Source organism: Delphinus delphis, chromosome X, assembly GCF_949987515.2.
Source record: "Delphinus delphis chromosome X, mDelDel1.2, whole genome shotgun sequence".
NCBI lineage: Eukaryota > Metazoa > Chordata > Mammalia > Artiodactyla > Delphinidae > Delphinus > Delphinus delphis.
Genome location: NC_082704.1, coordinates 95,938,659 through 95,957,939, shown reverse-complemented (window position 1 = coordinate 95,957,939; position 19,281 = coordinate 95,938,659). Strand labels below are relative to the sequence as shown.

Below are 19,281 nucleotides of genomic sequence, written 5' to 3'. Positions count from 1 at the left end.
TTTAGAACACAAATGATACAATACTTGAATCTATTTGATATAGCATCGAGGAAAGTATGCATAATTTATATTATATACCTAGATTTCTCTAATGTCATTTTCCTTCTGCTGCTCAGAATATTCATATAATAATTACTCACTTTTGTTTTTGCCTCTTTGTATAAATCTTTTTCTTTTAACATCTTTATTGGAGTATAATTGCTTTACAATGGTGTGTTAGTTTCTGCTTTATAACAAAGTGAATCAGCTATACATATACATATATCCCCACATCTCCTCCCTGTTGCGTCTCCCTCCCACCCTCCCTATCCCACCCCTCTAGGTGGTCACAAAGTATGGAGCTGATCTCCCTGTGCTATGTGGCTGCTTCCCACTAGCTATCTATTTTACATTTGGTAGTGTATATATATGTCAATGCTACTCTCTCACTTCGTCCCAGCTTACCCTTCCCCCTCCCCAAGCCCTCAAGTCCATTCTCTACGTCTGCGTCTTTATTTCTGTCCTCCCCTTAGGTTCTTCAGAACCATTTTTATTTTATTTTTCTTAGATTCCTTATATATGTGTTAGCTTATGGTACTTGTTTTTCTCTTTGGGACTCACTTCACTCTGTATGACAAACGCTAGGTCCATCCACCTCACTACAAATAACTCAATTTCATTTCTTTTTAAGGCTGAGTAATATTCCATTAAATATATGTACCACATCTTCTTTATCCATTCATCTGTCAGTGGACACTTAGGTGGCTTCCATGTCCTGGCTATTGTAAATAGAGCTGCAGTGAACATTGTGGTCCCTGACTCTTTCTGAATTATGGTTTTCTCAGGGTATATTCCCAGTAGTGGAATTGCTGGGTCGTATGGTAGTTCTAGTTTTAGTTTTTTAAGGAACCTCCATACTGTTCTCCATAGTGGCTGTATCAATTTACATTCCCACCAACAGTGCAAGAGGGTTCCCTTTTCTCCACACCCTCTCCAGCATTTATTGTTTGTAGATTCTTTGATGATGGCCATTCTGACCGGTGTGAGGTGATACCTCATTGTAGTTTTGATTTGCATTTCTCTAATGACTAGTGATGTTGAGCATCCTTTTATGTGTCTGCTGGCAATCTGTATATCTTCTTTGGAGCAATGTCTGTTTAGGTCTTCTGCCCATTTTTGGATTGGGTTATTTGTTTTTTGATATTGAGCTGCATGGGCTGCTTATAAATGTTGGAGATGAATCCTTTGTCTATTGATTCATTTGCAAATATTTTCTCCCATTCTGAGGGTTGTCTTTTTGTCTTGTTTCTGGTTTCCTTTGCTGTGCAAAAGCTTTTAATTTTCATTAGGTCCCATTTGTTTATTTGTATTTTTATTTCCATTTCTCTAGGAGGTGGGTCAAAAAGGATCTTGCTGTGATGTATGTCATAGAGTGTCCTGCCTATGTTTTCCTCTAAGAGTTTGATGGTGTCTGGCCTTAAATTTAGGTCTTTAATCCATTTTGAGTTTATTTTTGTGTATGGCATTAGGGCATGTTCTAATTTCATTCTATTACATGTAGCTGTCCAGTTTTCCTGGCACCACTTATTGAAGAGGCTGTCTTTTCTCCACTGTCCATTCCTGCCTCCTTTATCAAAAATAAGGTGACCATATGTGCATGGGTTTATCTCTGAGCTTTCTATCCTGTTCCATTGATCTATCTTTCTATTTTTGTGTCAGTACCATACTGTCTTGATTACTGTAGCCTTGTAGTATAGTCTGAAGTCAGGGAGCCTGATTCCTCCAGCTCCGTTTTTCTTTCTCAAGATTGCTTTGGCTATTCGAGGTCTTTTGTATTTCCAAACAAATTGTGAAATATTTTGATCTAGTTCTATGGAAAATGCCATACGTAGTTTGATAGAGATTGCATTGAATCTTTAGATTGCTTTGGGTAGTATAGTCATTTTCACACAGTTGATTCTTCCAATCCAAGAACATGGTGTATCTTTCCACCTTTTTTTTATCATCTTTAATTTCTTAGATCAGTGTCTTATAATTTTCTGCATACAGGTCTTTTGTCTCCTTAGGTAGGTTTATTCCTAGATATTTTATTCTTTTTGTTGCAATGGTAAATGGGAGTGTTTCCCTAATTTCTCTTTCAGATTTTTCATCACTAGTGTATAGGAATGCAAGAGATTTCTGTGCATTAATTTTGTATCCTGCTACTTTACCAAATTCATTGATTAGCTCTAGTTGTTTTCTGGTAGCATCTTTAGGATCCTCTATGTATAGGATCATGTCATCTGCAAACAGTGACAGCTTTACTTCTTCTTTTCCAATTTGGATTCCTTTTATTTCCTTTTCTTCTTTGATTGCTGTGGCTAAAACTTCCAAAACTATGTTGAATACTAGTGGTGAGAGTGGGAAGCCTTGTCTTGTTCCTGATCTTAGAGGAAATGGTTTCAGTTTTTCACCATTGAGGACGACGTTGGCTGTGGGTTTGTCATATATGCCCTTTATAATGTTGAGGAAAGTTCCCTGTATGCCTACTTTCTTCAGGGTTTTTATCATAAATGGGTGTTAATTTTGTCAAATCTTTCTCTGCATCTATTGAGATGATGATATGCTTTTTCTCCTTCAGTTTGTTAATATGGTGTATCACATCGATTGATTTGTGTATATTGAAGAATCCTTGCATTCCTGGGATAAAGCCCACTTGTTCATGGTGTATGATCCTTTTAATGTGCTGTTGAATTCTGTTTGCTCGTATTTTGTGGAGGATTTTTGCATCTATGTTCATCAGTGATATTGGCCTGTAGTTTTCTTTCTTTGTGACATCTTTTTCTGGTATTGGTATCGGGGTGATGGTGGCCTTGTAGAATGAGTTTGGGAGTGTTCCACCCTCTGGTATATTTTGGAAGAGTTTGAGAAGGATGGGTATTAGGTCTTCTCTAAATGTTTGATAGAATTTGCCTGTGAAGCCATCTGCTCCTGGGCTTTTGTTTGCTAGAAGATTTTTAATCACAGTCTCAGTTTCAGTTCTTGTGATTGGTCTGTTTATATTTTCTCTTTCTTCCTGGTTCAGTCTTGGAAGATTGTGTTCTTCTAAGAATGTGTCCATTTCTTCCAGGTTGTCCATTTTATTGGCATATAGTTGCTTGTAGTAATCTCTCATGACCATTTGTATTTCTGCAGTGTCAGTTGTTATTTCTTTTTATTTTCTAGTTCTATTGATTTGAGTCTTTTCCCTTTTTTTCTGATGAGTGTGGCTAATGGTTTATCAATTTTGTTCATTTTCTCAAAGAACCAGCTTTTAGTTTTATTGATCTCCGCTATTGTTTCCTTCATTTCTCTCTGATCTGATCTTTATGATTTCTTTCCTTCTGCTAACTTTGGGGCTTTATTGTTCTTCTTTCTCTAATTGCTTTAGCTGTAAGGTTAGGTTGTTTATTTGAGATGTTTCTTGTTTCTTGAGGTAGAATTGTATTGCTATTAACTTCTCTCTTAGAACTGCTTTTGCTGCATCCCATAGGTTTTGGGTTGTTGTGTTTTCATTGTCATTTGTTTCTAGGTATTTTTTGATTTCCTCTTTGATTTCTTCAGTGATCTCTTGGTTATTTAGTAGTGTATTGTTTAGCTTCCATGTGTTTGTATTTGTTACAGATTTTTTCCTGTAATTGATACTTAGTCTCATAGCGTTGTGGTCGGAAAAGATACTTGATATGATTTCAATTTTCTTAAATTTACCAAGGCTTGATTTGTGACCCAATATATGATCTATCCTGGAGAATATTCCATGAGCATTTGAGAAGAAATTGTATTCTGTTGTTTTTGAATGGAATGTCCTATTAATATCAATTAAGTCCATCTTGCTTAATGTATCATTTAAAGCTTGTGTTTCCTTATTTATTTTCATTTTGGATGATCTGTCCTTTGGTGAAAGTGGGGTGTTAAAGTCCCCTGCTATGATTGTGTTACTGTCAGTTTCCCCTTTTGTGGCTGTTAGCATTTGCCTTGTGTATTGAGGTGCTCCTATGTTGGGTGTATAAATATTTACAATTGTATATCATCTTCTTGGATTTATCCCTTGATCATTATGTAGTGTCCTTCTTTGTCTCTTGTAATAGTCTTTATTTTAAAGTCCATTTTGTCTAATATGAGAATTGCTACTCCAGCTTTCTTTTGATTTCCATTTGCATGGAGTATCTTTTTCCATCCCCTCACTTTCAGTCTGTATGTGTCCCTAGGTGTGAAGTGGGTCTTTTTTGGACAGCGTATATACGGGTCTTGTTTTTATATGCATTCTGCCAGTCTGTGTCTTTTAGTTGGAGCATTTAATACATTTACATTTAAGGTATTTATCAATATGTCTGTTCCTATTACCATTTTCTTAATTATTTTGTGTTTGTTATTGTAGGTCTTTTCCTTTCTTGTGTTTCCTGCCTAGAGAAGTTCCTTTAGCATTTGTTGTAAAGCTGGTTTGGTGGTGCTGAATTCTCTTAGCTTTTGTTTGCCTGTAAGGGTTTTAATTTCTCAATCAAATCTGAATGAGATCCTTGCTGGGTAGAGTAATCTTGGTTGCAGGTTTTTCTCCTTCAACACTTTAAATATGTCCTGCCAGTCCCTTCTGGCTTGCAGAGTTTCTTCTGAAAGATCAGCTGTTAACCTTCTGGGGATTCCCTTGTGTGTTATTTGTTGTTTTTCCCTTGCTGCTTTTAATATGTTTTCTTTGTATTTAATTTTTGACAGTTTGATTAATATATGTCTTGGTGTATTTCTCCTTGGATTTACCCTGTATGGGATTCTCTGTGCTTCCTGGACTTGATTAACTATTTCCTTTCCCATATTAGGGAAGTTTTCAACTATAATCTCTTCAAATATTTTCTCAGTCCCTTTCTTTTTCTCTTCTTTTTGGGAACCCCTATAATTCGAATGTTGGTGCGTTTAATGTTGTCCCGGAGGTCTGTGAGACGGTCCTCAGTTCTTTTCATTCTTTTTTCTTTATTCTGCTCTGCAGTAGTTATTTCCACTATTTTATCTTCCAGGTCACTTATCTGTTCTGTCTCAGTTATTCTGCTCTTGATTCCTTCTAGAGAATTTTAAATTTTGTTTATTATGTTGTTCATCATTGTTATTTGCTCTTTAGTTCTTGTAGATCCTTGTTAAACGTTTCTTGTATTTTCTCCATTCTATTTCCAATATTGTGGATCATCTTTACTATCATTACTGTAAATTCTTTTTCAGGTAGACTGCCTATTTTCTCTTCATTTGTTTAGTCTGTTGAGTTTTTACCTTGCTCCTTCATCTGCTGTGTGTTTCTCTGTCTCCTCATTTTGCTTAACTTACTGTGTTTGGCGTCTCCTTTTCACGGGCTGCAGGTTCTTCGTTCCCATTGTTTTTGGTGTTTGCCCCCAGTGGCTAAGGTTGAGTCAGTAGGTTGTGTAGGCTTACTGCTGGAGGGGACTGGTGCCTACGTTCTGGTGGATGAGACTGGATCTTGTCTTTGTGGTGGGTAGGACCCATCTGGTGGTGTGTTTTGGGGTGTCTCTGACCTTATTATGATTTTAAGCAGCTTCTCTGGTATTGGGTGTGGTTTTGTTCCTGTCTTGCTAGTTGTTTGCCATAGGGTGTCCAGCACTGTAGCTTGCTGTTTGTTGAGTGGAGCTGGGTCTTAGCCTTGAGATGGAGATCTCTGGGAGAGCTTTAGCCATTTGATATTTTGTGGAGCTGGGAGGTCTTTGATGAACCAGTGTCCTGAACTTGGCTCTCCCTCCTCAGAGGCACAGGCCTGACACCCGGCCGGAACACCAAGACCCTGTCAGCCACACAGCTCAGAAGAAAAGGGAGGAGAAAGAAAGAAAGAAAGAAAGAAGGAATAAAATAAAATAAAGTTATTAAAATAAAAGAAAATATTTTAAAAAATTAAAAAGTCAGGGCTTCCCTGGTGGCGCAGTGGTTGAGAGTCCACCTGCCGATGCAGGGGATACGGGTTCGTGCCCCGGTCCAGGAAGATCCCACATGCCGCGGAGTGGCTAGGCCCATGAGCCATGGCCGCTGAGCCTGCGTGTCTGGAGCCTGTTCCTCTGCAACAGGAGAGGCCACAACAGTGAGAGGCCTGCGTACCGCAAAAAAAAAAAAAAAAAGAAAATTAAAAAGTCATTAAAGGAAGAAGAAAGAGGAGAGCAACCAAACCAATAAAAAAAATCCACCAATGATAACAAGCTCTAAAAACTATAGTAAGGAAAAAAACAACAAAACACAGACAGACAGCCCCCTAGGACAAATGGTGAAAGCAAAGCTATACGGACAAAATTGCACAACTAAGCATACGTATACATACTCCCAAAAAGAGAAAACGGAAAAAAATATATATAACTTTTGGGAGGTCTGAGGTCTTTTTCCAGCATTCAGTAGGTGTTCTGTAGGAGTTGTTCCACATGTAGATGTGTTTCTGATGTATTTGTGGGGAGGAAGGTGATCTCCACGTCTTACTCCTCCACCATCTTGAAGGTCTCCTGTATAAATCTTTTTATTGAGTTATTTTTCTTACATCCCTTTTGTATATCGTGTTGGAAAAGAAGAAGTTTTCTTCTACCCTTAGGTTCTTCTAGTTGGTATAAGAATTAAACTGACATGGGACAGATTAACAGGAGAAAATCACACAAAAGTTTAATAACATGTATCCGTGAGACAGACCCAGGAAAACCCCATAACTTGCCAGAGTGGCCAAATCCTCACCTTAAATGTCGTCTTCAGCTAAAGACAAAAGAGGATGTTGGGGGTAGTGGATTGGGGCTTCAAAGGTGAGAAAGGGAATTCACATGCAGATGGAAAAGCAAATGTTTGGTAAACAGATGTTTCCTGGATCATGGTACACAGAGTAGACTTGATCTCTAGGCCCAGCTGAGTCTCCCCTATCATAGCCAGCCCATATTCTTTGCATGTATCTCTGGTGATAGCTCTATTCTGGGAACTAGCCCTTTATCTAAATTCTTTTAGGCAGTTAAGGAAGAGGTAACAAGAAAAAACTTCCTGAGTCTTCTTCTATTTCTTAAAAATAATCAGTTTAGGGCTTCCCTGGTGGCGCAATTGTTGAGAGTCTGCCTGCCGATGCAGGGGACACGGGTTCATGCCCCGGTCCGGGAAGATCCCATATGCCGCGGAGCGGCTGGGCCCGTGAGCCATGGCCGTTGAGCCTGCGCGTCTGGAGCCTGTTGCTCCGCAGCGGGAGAGGCTACAACAGTGAGAGGCCTGCGTACCGCAATAAAAAAAAATAATAATAATAATCAGCTTAAATTAATCCTCATGCCAAAGAGACACATTTTGGGGTGGCAAATTTTTGTGCCCCTAGAATTGGTTTTACATCCTACATAATGCATTTAATCATATCCCTCTCTATTGTTTTGTAAACTAAAGTGAAGAGTTATAATTTAAATTTTATGTTGTGATTGTCCTTCTTTCCTGAGGCATGATACATTTTGGATTTGTATTTGGATAGTGGATATTATAAGGGGAGAATGGAAGAGTGGATTGATGTTTTCTAAGGTAGAATTGGTTTCTCATATGACTTTTTCATTAGATATTGTTTATGTTTCTGCTTGTTTTCTTATGTGTTCATCCTTGTTGTCTTTAACCATACTGAACTCTTGAGTCCACTCAGTCCTCAGCCTTGTCTTCAGTCAGTTCACTCTCATTGTCTTTCTCAATTCTGTCACTCCTTGGCTGTTTGTAGTACCTTCCCTGCCAATCCCAGCCATGCTCAATTCAGCCATCCAACTTATTTCTCCTGTCCCATGATATACATAATATTCCTGGAGAAAAATATATAGCCATGCTGGTTGAAGGGAAATTATTGACCTCAAGCTAACCCTCTCAACATGGATCTATAATCCTTGTGCTGCTCTCAACTCTTCTCTGAAAGCTTAGGTGTCTTTATAAATAGCATTGACTCTTCTTTGTCAGAGTTACTTCCCATCACAGTCTTCTCTACACATCACTCACTTCTAGTGCCATCACTTGACTTCTACATTTCCCGCAGACTTTGTCCTCCTGCAGAGTTCCTGCTCATTCTTCAGTCACAACTCAAATGCCATCTCCTTATGATGAAGTTTCCTCCACTTTCTTGGGCTAATTTAGAACTCCCCACCCAACCTCTTTTCCACTCCCATTGTGTATTTGTTACATCACCTACAGTTATTTGTTTATGTCCATCTCCTGTTGTGGTAGATGTTACTAAGCCCAGATTATCTGATATCCATTCCCCTTCCTTATGGGACCCTCATTTTGTTTGGGGAAGCAGTGTTCTTATTTACGTATCTCTTTTCCCCAGCCTTTCTTGCCAATGAGATATGGACAGAAATTTCTTTTAGCTTCATCCCCCTTCTATATGCCAGGTACTGTTTGAAGTACTTCTGCTTATATTAGCTTATTTATTCCCTTTATCAATTCTCTAAGAAACAGTTGTTATCCCCACTTTATGTATGAGGAATCTGTGTTACATAGGTTTAGTAAATCGTCCAAAGTCTCAGCTAGTAAGTGTCAGAGCTGAAATTTGAACCAGGGAGTCTGACCGGAGAATTTGTGCTCTTTTTAACGACTGTGCTTTGATACCTTTCCACACAGAGGAAGGCCACGTGATAAGGAATGGCAGTGTGGGAAGCTAGGAGCATTGCTCCTTCAAGGCATTGTCAACCTGTTAAGGCAGCCCTGGAATACCTGCCCATGGACTTCTGATTGCATAAGATAAATAAACTCGTATCTACCTAACCCACTGTAACAGGACTTATTGTTACTTATAGACAAATATAATTCTGATGGATCCCAACTAGACTGTTAGCTCTTCCACGAGTAGTTTCTCCTCTTTTTATAAATTATTGTGCCAACTATAGTATTGGCATTCAAGAGTATTAATAATAATATCTGACACTGGGTGCTTTCTGGGCATTACACACTATGTTAATCCCTTTATGTGTGTTGTTATCTCCCTACGTGGCCACTGCAAAACTAGGAGGTAGGCACTATACCTTTTTCAAGGTTGAGAAAACTGTTGCATGTGAGTCAGCCTGACTCAAGGCAAAGTTTGTTGTGATGGTCACGCATGTCTCTGTTCAGTATCCTGTGCCTTTGAATCTCAGATGATCCCCTCTTCCTGAGGGAAGAACTTCTAAGTCATTCTTTCCATCAAGTATTATTTTCTTAGACCAAAGGAGATGATGAATTTAAACAGGTAAAGCAGCTCACAGTAAATGTGCCTTATACCCTCCTGGGTTCTAAATACATTTGAATTATAGAAATGTGCTAATTGCTAATAGCTACATCAGAAGTTATATCTCTAGGGATTTGAACATTAAAACAAACAAAAAAAAGCCTCTGGTAATGATAATTCCTTCCTCCAGAAACTGAATGAGTGTCCGGTGTGTTTCAGAGTGTTGAGAAATGTGGAGGGGACATTTGATCAGGGATCGCAGATGATTTTCTACTGTCTAGATGTAAAGTTATCTCTAATCCTAGAGTGTTGCTTCATTGATAAATTTAAATTTTTTTTGCTATATATTGGCATACTTTTTGTCAGATATTTTGATCTGCCTATTAAAGTTGGAGCATAAGGTATTCCCTGTATTTTGTTTAATTTAAATAATTTGTTATAAAATGTCATTACATGTTTATGCCATCTCTTATTTTGGATATTAAAAAATAAATATAGTTAAAATGTGGTAAATTTCTTGTTCTCTCTAAATTCTCTGTAGGCACTGTTGAGCCATACTCCCTATTGGAATGTGAAGTGACATGGCAGCTGGGATTTGATTCTCCAGAAAGGGGAGAATTTATTCTTCACATTAATGAAGGAAACACGCTGACACTGAAATGTCTTGCACATGTAATGATTTCCCTTGAATATTATTTTTATTTTGAGGGCTATAAATTGGTTGAGTATGCATATGCGTATATAGTTGCGTATATATACTATGTTAGTAAAAACTGATTTTACATGTAATACTTAGTTAGCTAAAGTGTCTTAACATCTTCTTGGAGCCACTTCTCTACCATAAATGAAGACTTTGCTAAAAAATGTGTTGTATTATCTAGAATTAACTCAGAAATCCAAAACTTTTGTGCCAACAATACTAGATTGTTATTAGAGACTATAATACCATGGGAGCCACTTGAAATTAAATTATTTCTTTAATAAGTGCCAAAGAAAACTAGAGAAAATTATATTATTGCATTTTTCGTATTTAGTTGTAATTAATAATTCAGTATGAAATGGATCATGTGATTTATATAGCAAGGAAATATAGAAAATTCTTCCATATTCCATATGGAATATACTTATAATAAAAATGTAAGTAAAGTGAAGGCTGCAATATGTAATTTTAACTTTCTTTCTGTGGTAGAACCCAGAAGACCTTAACTTCATGGCTCTTAATTACCAAGGATATGCTTTACATGTGTACCAAATTCCCTTCCCAACATTCTTAGTAATTTAACACAACCCAATGCTGTTTTACTAAATCCCATCTCTGTCTCCAGGCCATGATCATGTTCTTACATATTTTAGCTATAAAGAAGCTTATAGCCTTAAGATATAAGAGATCCATCCACTTTTATGATGGCAAGTGGCAGTCAGAAATCAATAGGGTCTTTCCTTTGCCCCAGGCTTGAAATAAGCTGCTGCTTTCACTATGTTTAAATCACTTATTAATTCTTTTTACAACTTTGTATTGAAGTATAGTATACTACAGAAAGGTGCACATATTATAAAGTATGTATCACTCAATTATTTTTTATAAACTAGTAACACCCTTGTAACTCACACCCAGATCAACCTGATCAAGAAACAGAACATGACTAGCATCACAAAAGAACCCCCCTAGTCCACACTTCAGTCACTATGTGTCCCTCCCAGGATCATCACAATCGTTACTTCTAAGAGCATAGATTAATTTTGGCTTTAAACTGTATATAAATGTCATCACACCATATGTTCTCTTCTATGCCTGTCTTCTTTTGTTCATAATTAGGTTTGTGGGATGCATCTATGCTGATACATGTGGTGACAGATTATTCATTCTCACTCCTGAATAGCATTCCATTTGGTTAGACTATACAATCAGTTTTCCATCACACAGCTGATGAGGGTTTGGATTGTTTCAGATTTTTGGCTAATGTAATAGTGCTTCTATTAACATTCTCTGTCTTTTGGTGAACATATGTATACAGTTCTTTAACTGTTATTTACATAACTGTGTTTGACAAGTTTACTAATATAAATTTGCTCATATACTCACCCCATGTGTATTTTTTCTAACAAATAAAAGATGAGCAATTTAGTAATGTAGACTTAGCATTAATAATAAGTATCATTTTTTTTAAAAAGAATTATTGGAGTATAGTTGATTTACAATGTTGTATTAGTTTTAGGTGTACAGCAAAGTGAATCAGTTATATGTATACATGTATCCAGTCTTTTTTTTTTAAGATTCTTTTTCCATATAGGCCATTACAGAGTATTGAGTAGAGTTCCCTGCACTACGCAGCAGGTTCTTATTAGTTATCTGTTTTATATATAGTAGTGTGTATATGTCAGTCCCAGTCTCCCAATTTATCCGTCCCCCCCTTATCCCCTGATAACCATAAGGTATCATTTATTAATTATTGTGTCTCAGGTACGATGCAAAATGACGTTCTTGTATTATCTCATTTAATCCTTACAGCAACTCTATAAGGAATGTATTAATAACTCAATTGATGGGTGAGAAAATGGAGCATTAGAATGGTTAATTATCTAGTACAAGTTCACACGTGCAGTAAATGCCCTATTGGAATTTATATCCAAAGTGATCTGCCTCCACAGCCTTTGCCATTACCCTCTCATAAAATTTGATTTCCACTTTCCCTACACTAGGGTTGGTTAAGAATTAAACTCTGAGATGTCAGTGTACTGAACTAGATTATTTTTGGCCAATTTTTCAAGCCCTTGAGTTTAAGTGAACTTACTTAAGAGTAAGTGAAGTGTTACTCTTAAGAAAGGAAAGAAGGAGGAATGTGAAACAATTAAATAAAATGTTCATTTAAGTTTTTTCATTAATTATGAAGGACTTACTTGACCATTTCATCTTTTGTTAGCTTTGTTTGAAAGTTTATTTTTCCAGTTATCCGAATCATGTTCTTCAACTAATTATACGAATGTATTAAAATCTCCTAAGACAATAAGAAATAATATGTATTATTTATAGTAGGGTCTATTGTAAAGAGCACTGAATGAGGAATTAGAAATCTTGGGTTCTAGTTCACCTTGGTTACTATTTGTTTTCCTGTAAAATGGGAGAGGTGGATAATATCAACGTTTCCAAAAAGTGTTTTATGTTGCTGTAGTTCTATGAAGTGGTTTGTGTAGGACCGGGCGAGGGAGTCCTGTGCCTAAGTAATTCTGTGAATCACAGTGTACTACCTCCCCATTCTCAGATAAGCAAAGTGTACATTATCAGCATATTAAGCCCTATGAGAAGACTTCTAGTAGAAACATGCCTGGATAATCTCTCTTGGCATGTTATTTCCCATACTTACATGACCCTTGAACTTTTTCCTTTTGTGTAGCACATGGTAACACCTTGTATGTAGTGGGGCAGATGGTCTCTAGTATCCCCTTCAGTGACTAATCTACATCATTCTCAGTCATGGATTTACTTCGTCCTTAGAGTTATCTTACTCTCTCTGCCTTCCTCAGTTTAGGAGTACATTGTAAATATTCCACTCTTTTCCTTTCTCTTAAGAACACCATAAAATCTGATAACGCTTCGTATTTTAGAAATTTCTATGAAGCTGAAAAAGTTTGAGTTATCTTGTGGGGGATTAAAAAAATGTTTACTGTTATTTCAATTTCATGTTCCCTTTCTTCCTCTTATTAGCTTGGTCACACCAAGGTCGTTCTTTTAGAGCCAAGGATACTCTTCAGTGATAGCCCTCAAGGTTTAACAACTTGGAGAAAAGCCATTCTTCACAATGTAGGACCAAACCATGCTTATTTCAAGGTAATGTAGAATCTGGAAATCTTACTTGGATCAGATCACATTATAATTTGAACTATTTATTGCCATGAGTTCTATGCCATGAATACTTTAGTCTTTATAGATTGACTAATGCTAATATTTAGGTATTTCATATCAGATTTATCTGAATACATTTCATCTACTTTATCCTTTTAGTTTCCCATAAAATTTGTCTCTATCTCTTCCTTCCTTCCTTAATCTCTCCCTTCCTTCTCCTCTTACCCCTCTTTTGCTTTCTTTCTGTTATTTTGTTTTATTGGGAAAAAAAGATGATTTCAAAAAAACTAACATTTAAAAAAATATGCAGTGTTTATGTTACATTCAGTATTTAATTACATGCTTTTCCTTTTTTTCCTCGTTTTCACTCTGTCATCAAGACTGTTATGGTAGCAACTGGGACCTAGATCAAGACCATTCTAAAGATATTCTATTTATAGTTGTTACTCCTGATTTAAATTGTGGGGCGGGTGGTGTTTAAATTGGTAATAGATGTTTTTTTTTTTTAACTGAGAAACATTAACATCTCCTAATAGTGACAGTAGAGGTTAGCATTTGAGATCTTTCTTTCAAGCTTGTATTTACATGTCTTCTGCCCAGACAAGCAAAGGAGGATACCCTTTTCTACTCTGTTGCTTCAGAATTAGTTCTGAAGTCTGTTTGTTCCCTCATCCCCTAAAATATGTTAACCAATTTCCCTTCAAATTATTCTGACTTAAGGCATGATAGATAAGCCTAAATTGGCCTCTGACAAACCACACCTTAACTCTTGTGGTAAGTTACTTTTTTGAAGGTCAAAATGATACCTTAGACATTAGGCTATAAAGGAAATAATAAAGAAGAGTAGGTTACTTTATCATCTTGCCTCCCCACTAACTTTGCTTTCAGTTTTTTAGGATCAGGGAAAAGACAGGCTATCAAAATAGTATCTAGAATTTTGGCATCTCTCCAACAGATACATCTCATCCTTTCCTTGTAAGTTTTGCAAAGGCTTGAAAACACTTCAGATAATAACCTTCATCGTCCTGTTTGAATTGGAAAATGCCATTGCTAAAAGTTCTGTTTGCTGGGTTAGGGGTGCAAATCCTTGTTGAAGTTCAAATTGTTTCTCTGGTGTTTGAAAATCTATTTCAAAACCATCTCATGCTGTGTGCCTGTAGGTCCTCTCTCTATGTACTGGTCTAGAAGTTTTCCTATGAAAGCTTTGGAACAATAACTTTAAAGGATAAGTGACATTTCTGCAAATTTTTGATTATAGGTTTGTGACCAGAGTCTTTTGTCTGTGATTGATGTTGTTCCATCACAAGGAATCATTCCATTGGGGGGGCTAACTGTTCTCAATACCTCCTGTACTCCTACTGTAGCAGGAAAATTTGATACAGGAGCAAAGGTATGTTTATGCATATGTGTGTTTGCTCCTTATATATGTGTCTGTGGATTTGTTTGGTTATGATATTTATAATAGTAGGTATAATTCTATAAAATGTTATATACATGTTTATTCTTAGAAAGCTTATTTTAATGATTTCTTCTAATGGGGATGGGTTTTAATATTATGACACTAAAGAGTAATTTAAAAAATTTCTGTTATTTTTCTATTCTAAATTTCTAATTGAGTTAGCTCTACAGAGGTGCAGTTTTTAGAAATCTAAAAAATAAACAACCTTACTTATACATCGGTTGTAAAAATGGTTAGCAGAACTTGGCAAGAGGATTTGTAGAAAATATTCTTGGTGAAAGTTGCTAATGGAAGTTTCTACTACGTTGAAATGGATACATTTCATTGATATGAGGCATTTTTCACATGAACTTGGAATATTTGGCATCTCTGACTTGTGACAAGCCCTCACTAGTCACAGAGCAAAGGATTGTTTTTTCCATGGTGTTAATTAGATACCTAAGGAAAAAATAATCAGTTTTGGAATGCTAATTTTAAATAGCTTTAATGACTATAGGAATCATAGGAAAATTGTATATGACGTTAATATCTGTATTTTATAGCACACATAAAATGTTTTACTATTTTATGTTCTGGGAATTATGTAAATGAAAAGGTATTACCTTGATTTTAGGGACTTCTCTAAGTGTTCATTAAACAGAATAAATAAAACATGTAAGACCAGTCTGTAGTAAATTTTACTTATTATAAACTCATGGAATGGAATGCTCTTAATCTTCAATTTGATGATCAACTCTGTGCATTTACTCACATTAAAAAAGTAATATGTGCACTATCATCAGATCAAAATGAACGGCTTAAGAGATATCCTCCATTTTATCCTTCAATTTCCCATAACCATTAGTTCTTAAATAATATTTAGCTTAATATAATAAACACCAATTTGCCTGGCCCCCAAATAAACAACCTAATAATTAGATCTTACTTTTATAAAGAAGTATAGGGGGCTTCCCTGGTGGCGCATTGGTTACGAATCCGCCTGTCAATGCAGGGGACATGGGTTCGAGCCCTGGTCTGGGAAGATCCCACAAGCCACGGAGCAACTAAGCCCGTGCGCCACAACTACAGAGCCTGCGCTCTAGATCCCACGCGCCACAACTACTGAAGCCCGAGAGCCTAGAGCCCCTGCCCCACAACAGGAGAGGCCACCGCGATGAGAAGCCCGTGCACCACAAGGAAGAGTAGCCCCCACTCGCCACAGCTAGAGAAGGCCCGTGCACAGCAACGAAGACCCAGCACAGCCAAAAATAATTAAATAAAACAAATAAATTACAAAAACAAAAGTATATATTGAAAGATGTTTATAAAGTGTATATTGTGGTATACGGTCTGATATTTAGGCAGACTTTTTGTATATTATTTTGGAAAAAATAAAAAACATAGCCACTAAAATATAGGTTTTACTGAGATTAGTTTCCACTGTATTTTAGAGAACCATGCTGTTTTTACAAAGCTTACCTTTTTAACAGTATATTATAATGAGATTCCTTTATTCATCCATTCCATGCGTACTTACTGGGCACATATTATGTGTTAGGCTCTGTTGCGTTGCTAGGAATGCAAAATTGAACAAGATAACTAGGGTCCTTGGTCTCTAAGAATGTACAATATTATGGGGGATGCAAACAACTCAAAATTAAAAGATAGTGTAATAAGTACTATGATGGAGAAATACAGTAGGCTGGGGGCGTACACGGGAGAGGTTTGCAACCCATGCTTAAATGGTCAGGGGCAGTTTCCTAGGGGAAGATAAATCTGAAAGACACCAGAGTTAAGAATCAGCCAGAGGAAAGGGGTAGTAGTGGGGTGAGGGAGGAGAGGAGGAAAGAGTATTCAAGGAAGACAAAATTGAATGTGTTCAGGCATATGGGAGGAGAGGGAGAGCTACAAGGCAGATATGAAAAACTTAGTTTAACATGACTTGGTTATAGATTGAATGGATGATAGTGGGGAAAGATGTATTTAGAGGCCTGTATAAATTTTAGTCATACAGGTCCTTAGCAACAACTTAGGAAGTCAAAATTTCATCTTAAGAGCTTGGAGTTTTTAAGCATGGAGAGTTTCACACTCAGATTTGCATTTTTCAGACATCACTTTGGTTATAGAGCAGTGTTAAACTGCGACCAGTGCAGAGTTATTAGTCTGCTGATGATGTCCAGGCAGGAGAAGATTGTGTTCTCAGGAGGTAGGATTCTAGACAAATTCTAGTCAAATTTAGGAGATGACTATTTAGGGTTTGATGATTGAAAGGGGTCACATATAAATAAAACAGGTAAGTCAAGTGTGAGACAGGTGGTAACAACATTTGAAGAAAGATTAGAGGATGAGTAGCATATTTTAGAGGGAAATCATGAGTTTGAGGCACCTTTTGCATCCCTATGTAGAGATGTCTAGTAAAGAGGCCATTGCTTATACATGTTGGTCTGAAGGCTAAGGATTAATCTTAGAGATGATAGAGGTTATTTCTGTTACCCCTGTGAAAATCAAGATGAGTATAAGTGGATCGAATATATTGATGAGAAGTTGGAATGATAAACTTTGTTGAATAACGGAGAAAATGGAGACAGGTTAATTGGGGCTGATCAGGGAAACATCACACATGTGACATCGTGGAACTCTATTCTCTGAAAATGGGTGAGAAAGCAGGGATGAGAGAGGGTTGTGAGAAAGAGAGGGACAGATGAATGTATGGTTTCTGAGGCCATGGATTTGTGACGGGTGATATTGTCCAGGGTACAGATGAAGTCTCAGGAGATGAAAAGGTCAAGTGGGCAATTGGTGAGGGTAGTAAATGGGTTATGGCAGCCTGGAATCTTCAGTTACCCACGAAAGGAGAAGTGAGTAAAAGGCAGCCATGGGGGTGTTGAGACTTACATATGGCGTTCATCAGTGAAGCAATATATTGATTTGTAATTACCTCTGAAGCATTAAGTTATGCTTCTTATGATTTTAGTCAAGTATTTTAGGTACTATGTATTCTGTAAATAAAATATAGAAATCATATAGTAGTATGAATTAAGCAGTTCGGTTAATAAGATTGTCTAGATGACACTCACTTTCCTTAATAATTCTGAAAAAATGGTATTTTGTGGTTTCTTTACCTATAAACAATGCCACTGATTCTATCAAAAGAGTGAAATACACTCATATCTCTTTTTTTAATATACATTTAGATTTAAATCTCGAAGTTGACTGCTAACCTGTTCTTGTACAGGTAGGGCTTTCAGGGAATGATATTTTTGTGCTTCTGAGATTTTGATTAGACAATTATATGTTCATGTAATCTATAGTTCTTATTTTGTAGGAGTTACATGACTAAATTCTTATTTCACTGTCTTAAATTTCTTGGAAGAAATTGAGTGCTCAGGCAGTTCTTGGTTCAAGTTTAGCCACTGCTGCTTTCAAGTTTTGTGACCTTAAGCCCCAGTTTTCCTCACTTGGAAATTAGGGTATTAACAGAATACTGAAGATTAAAAAGGAGATAATGTATTTAGCAGTATACTTGGGCCATATACTCAGCAATTTTTAGCTGCTCTCATTAGAATTATGGTTGTTTTGGATATTAGTATCTTTCTGTGTTTGCACTCAGTTTCTTGCTTGTTTTAATTTTGAATATTCCTTTGGAATTAGGTAAATACAAAAGGCTCACACAGAGTTTGAAGCAATAATGTCAAGGCAAATGGGTAGAACTCTTCAGTCAAATTCACGAGGTCCCATTTGTGATGGAAGTTTTTAAGAGTTGAAAATTCACTCCTTTAGGAATATCAATTCTACATCACAAGAAATGGGATGATAACTCCCAGAATAAATCTTGTGACGTTTATAATAAGTTATGATTATTTAAATTATAAAATGTTATATAAATGCCAGGTAATACTTCAGCAGTATATGAGTCTATTTTAGTGTGGTTTCTACAGAGTTTTATGTTTTTCCTAAATAGATTGCTATTCACCGTGCAAAAGACATAGATCTTAGGACTGGTGGATCTATTGAGATTGCTGATGTTGAAATCAATCCTGTGAGTATGTTACCTATTTGTATAATCAATTTATGAGTGTGGCGATTTTTATTTATGTGTCCCTAGTCAGCCCATTTAGGTTAAAAAATTTTTATTATGTAGTAATTTGTCACATAGAAATTAATATATGTAATATAAATATAAGTGATGAAGCAGAGTATTAAGCCAATTAATGAAAGTTTAAGAATTCACCACTGAACTTAAGTAGCAGAACAGTACCAGTACCGTTAAATTATCTGAAGGCTTCATCATGATCCTACCCCTCTTAAGAGATAACTACTTTCCTGAATTTTGTCATTGTTCTCCCTTTACTTTTTCTAATTAGGCTACCACATATGTATGAATTCCTTATGGTTCATTATTTAGTTTGTTCATTTCTGAGCTTTATAACAAAGATATATTATCTTTGGTGGGTTACTTTTAATTGAATATCATGTTTTTAAACTTCATCTAGGTTATGTGTAGCTGTATGTTATTCATTTTCCCTGCTGCTTAATAGTCCATTATGTAGACATACTGTAATTTGTAGACTCATTCCATTGTCCATCCAATTAGTGTCTGTTTTTTTGGTATTACAAATACTATAGCTATGAACATTTATGTACATATCTTCTAAGGTACTTATGAAATAGTTTCTTTAGGAATGGAGTTGCTGAGATGCAGATAATGTACATATTTGACTTCACAAGATAATTTCCGTATTTTCTTCTCATGTTTCCATTGATCCACATTCTGTTGCTCCATAAGTTGTATTATAAGACACAATGTTTGCCAATCTTTTGAGTGTAAAATACCCCACT

At 36.4% G+C, this 19,281-nt stretch overlaps 1 protein-coding gene across 1 annotated transcript in view; it reads left to right on the top strand.

The window, feature by feature from the left end:
• CFAP47 (cilia and flagella associated protein 47) overlaps positions 1 to 19,281 on the top strand; it is a 505,984-nt gene that overhangs the window by 99,435 nt on the left and 387,268 nt on the right. The window contains 4 exon segments of the mRNA XM_069540349.1: positions 9,705 to 9,835; positions 12,867 to 12,989; positions 14,263 to 14,394; positions 18,404 to 18,481. Of these exon segments, the coding sequence (XP_069396450.1) occupies positions 9,705 to 9,835; positions 12,867 to 12,989; positions 14,263 to 14,394; positions 18,404 to 18,481 (464 nt within the window).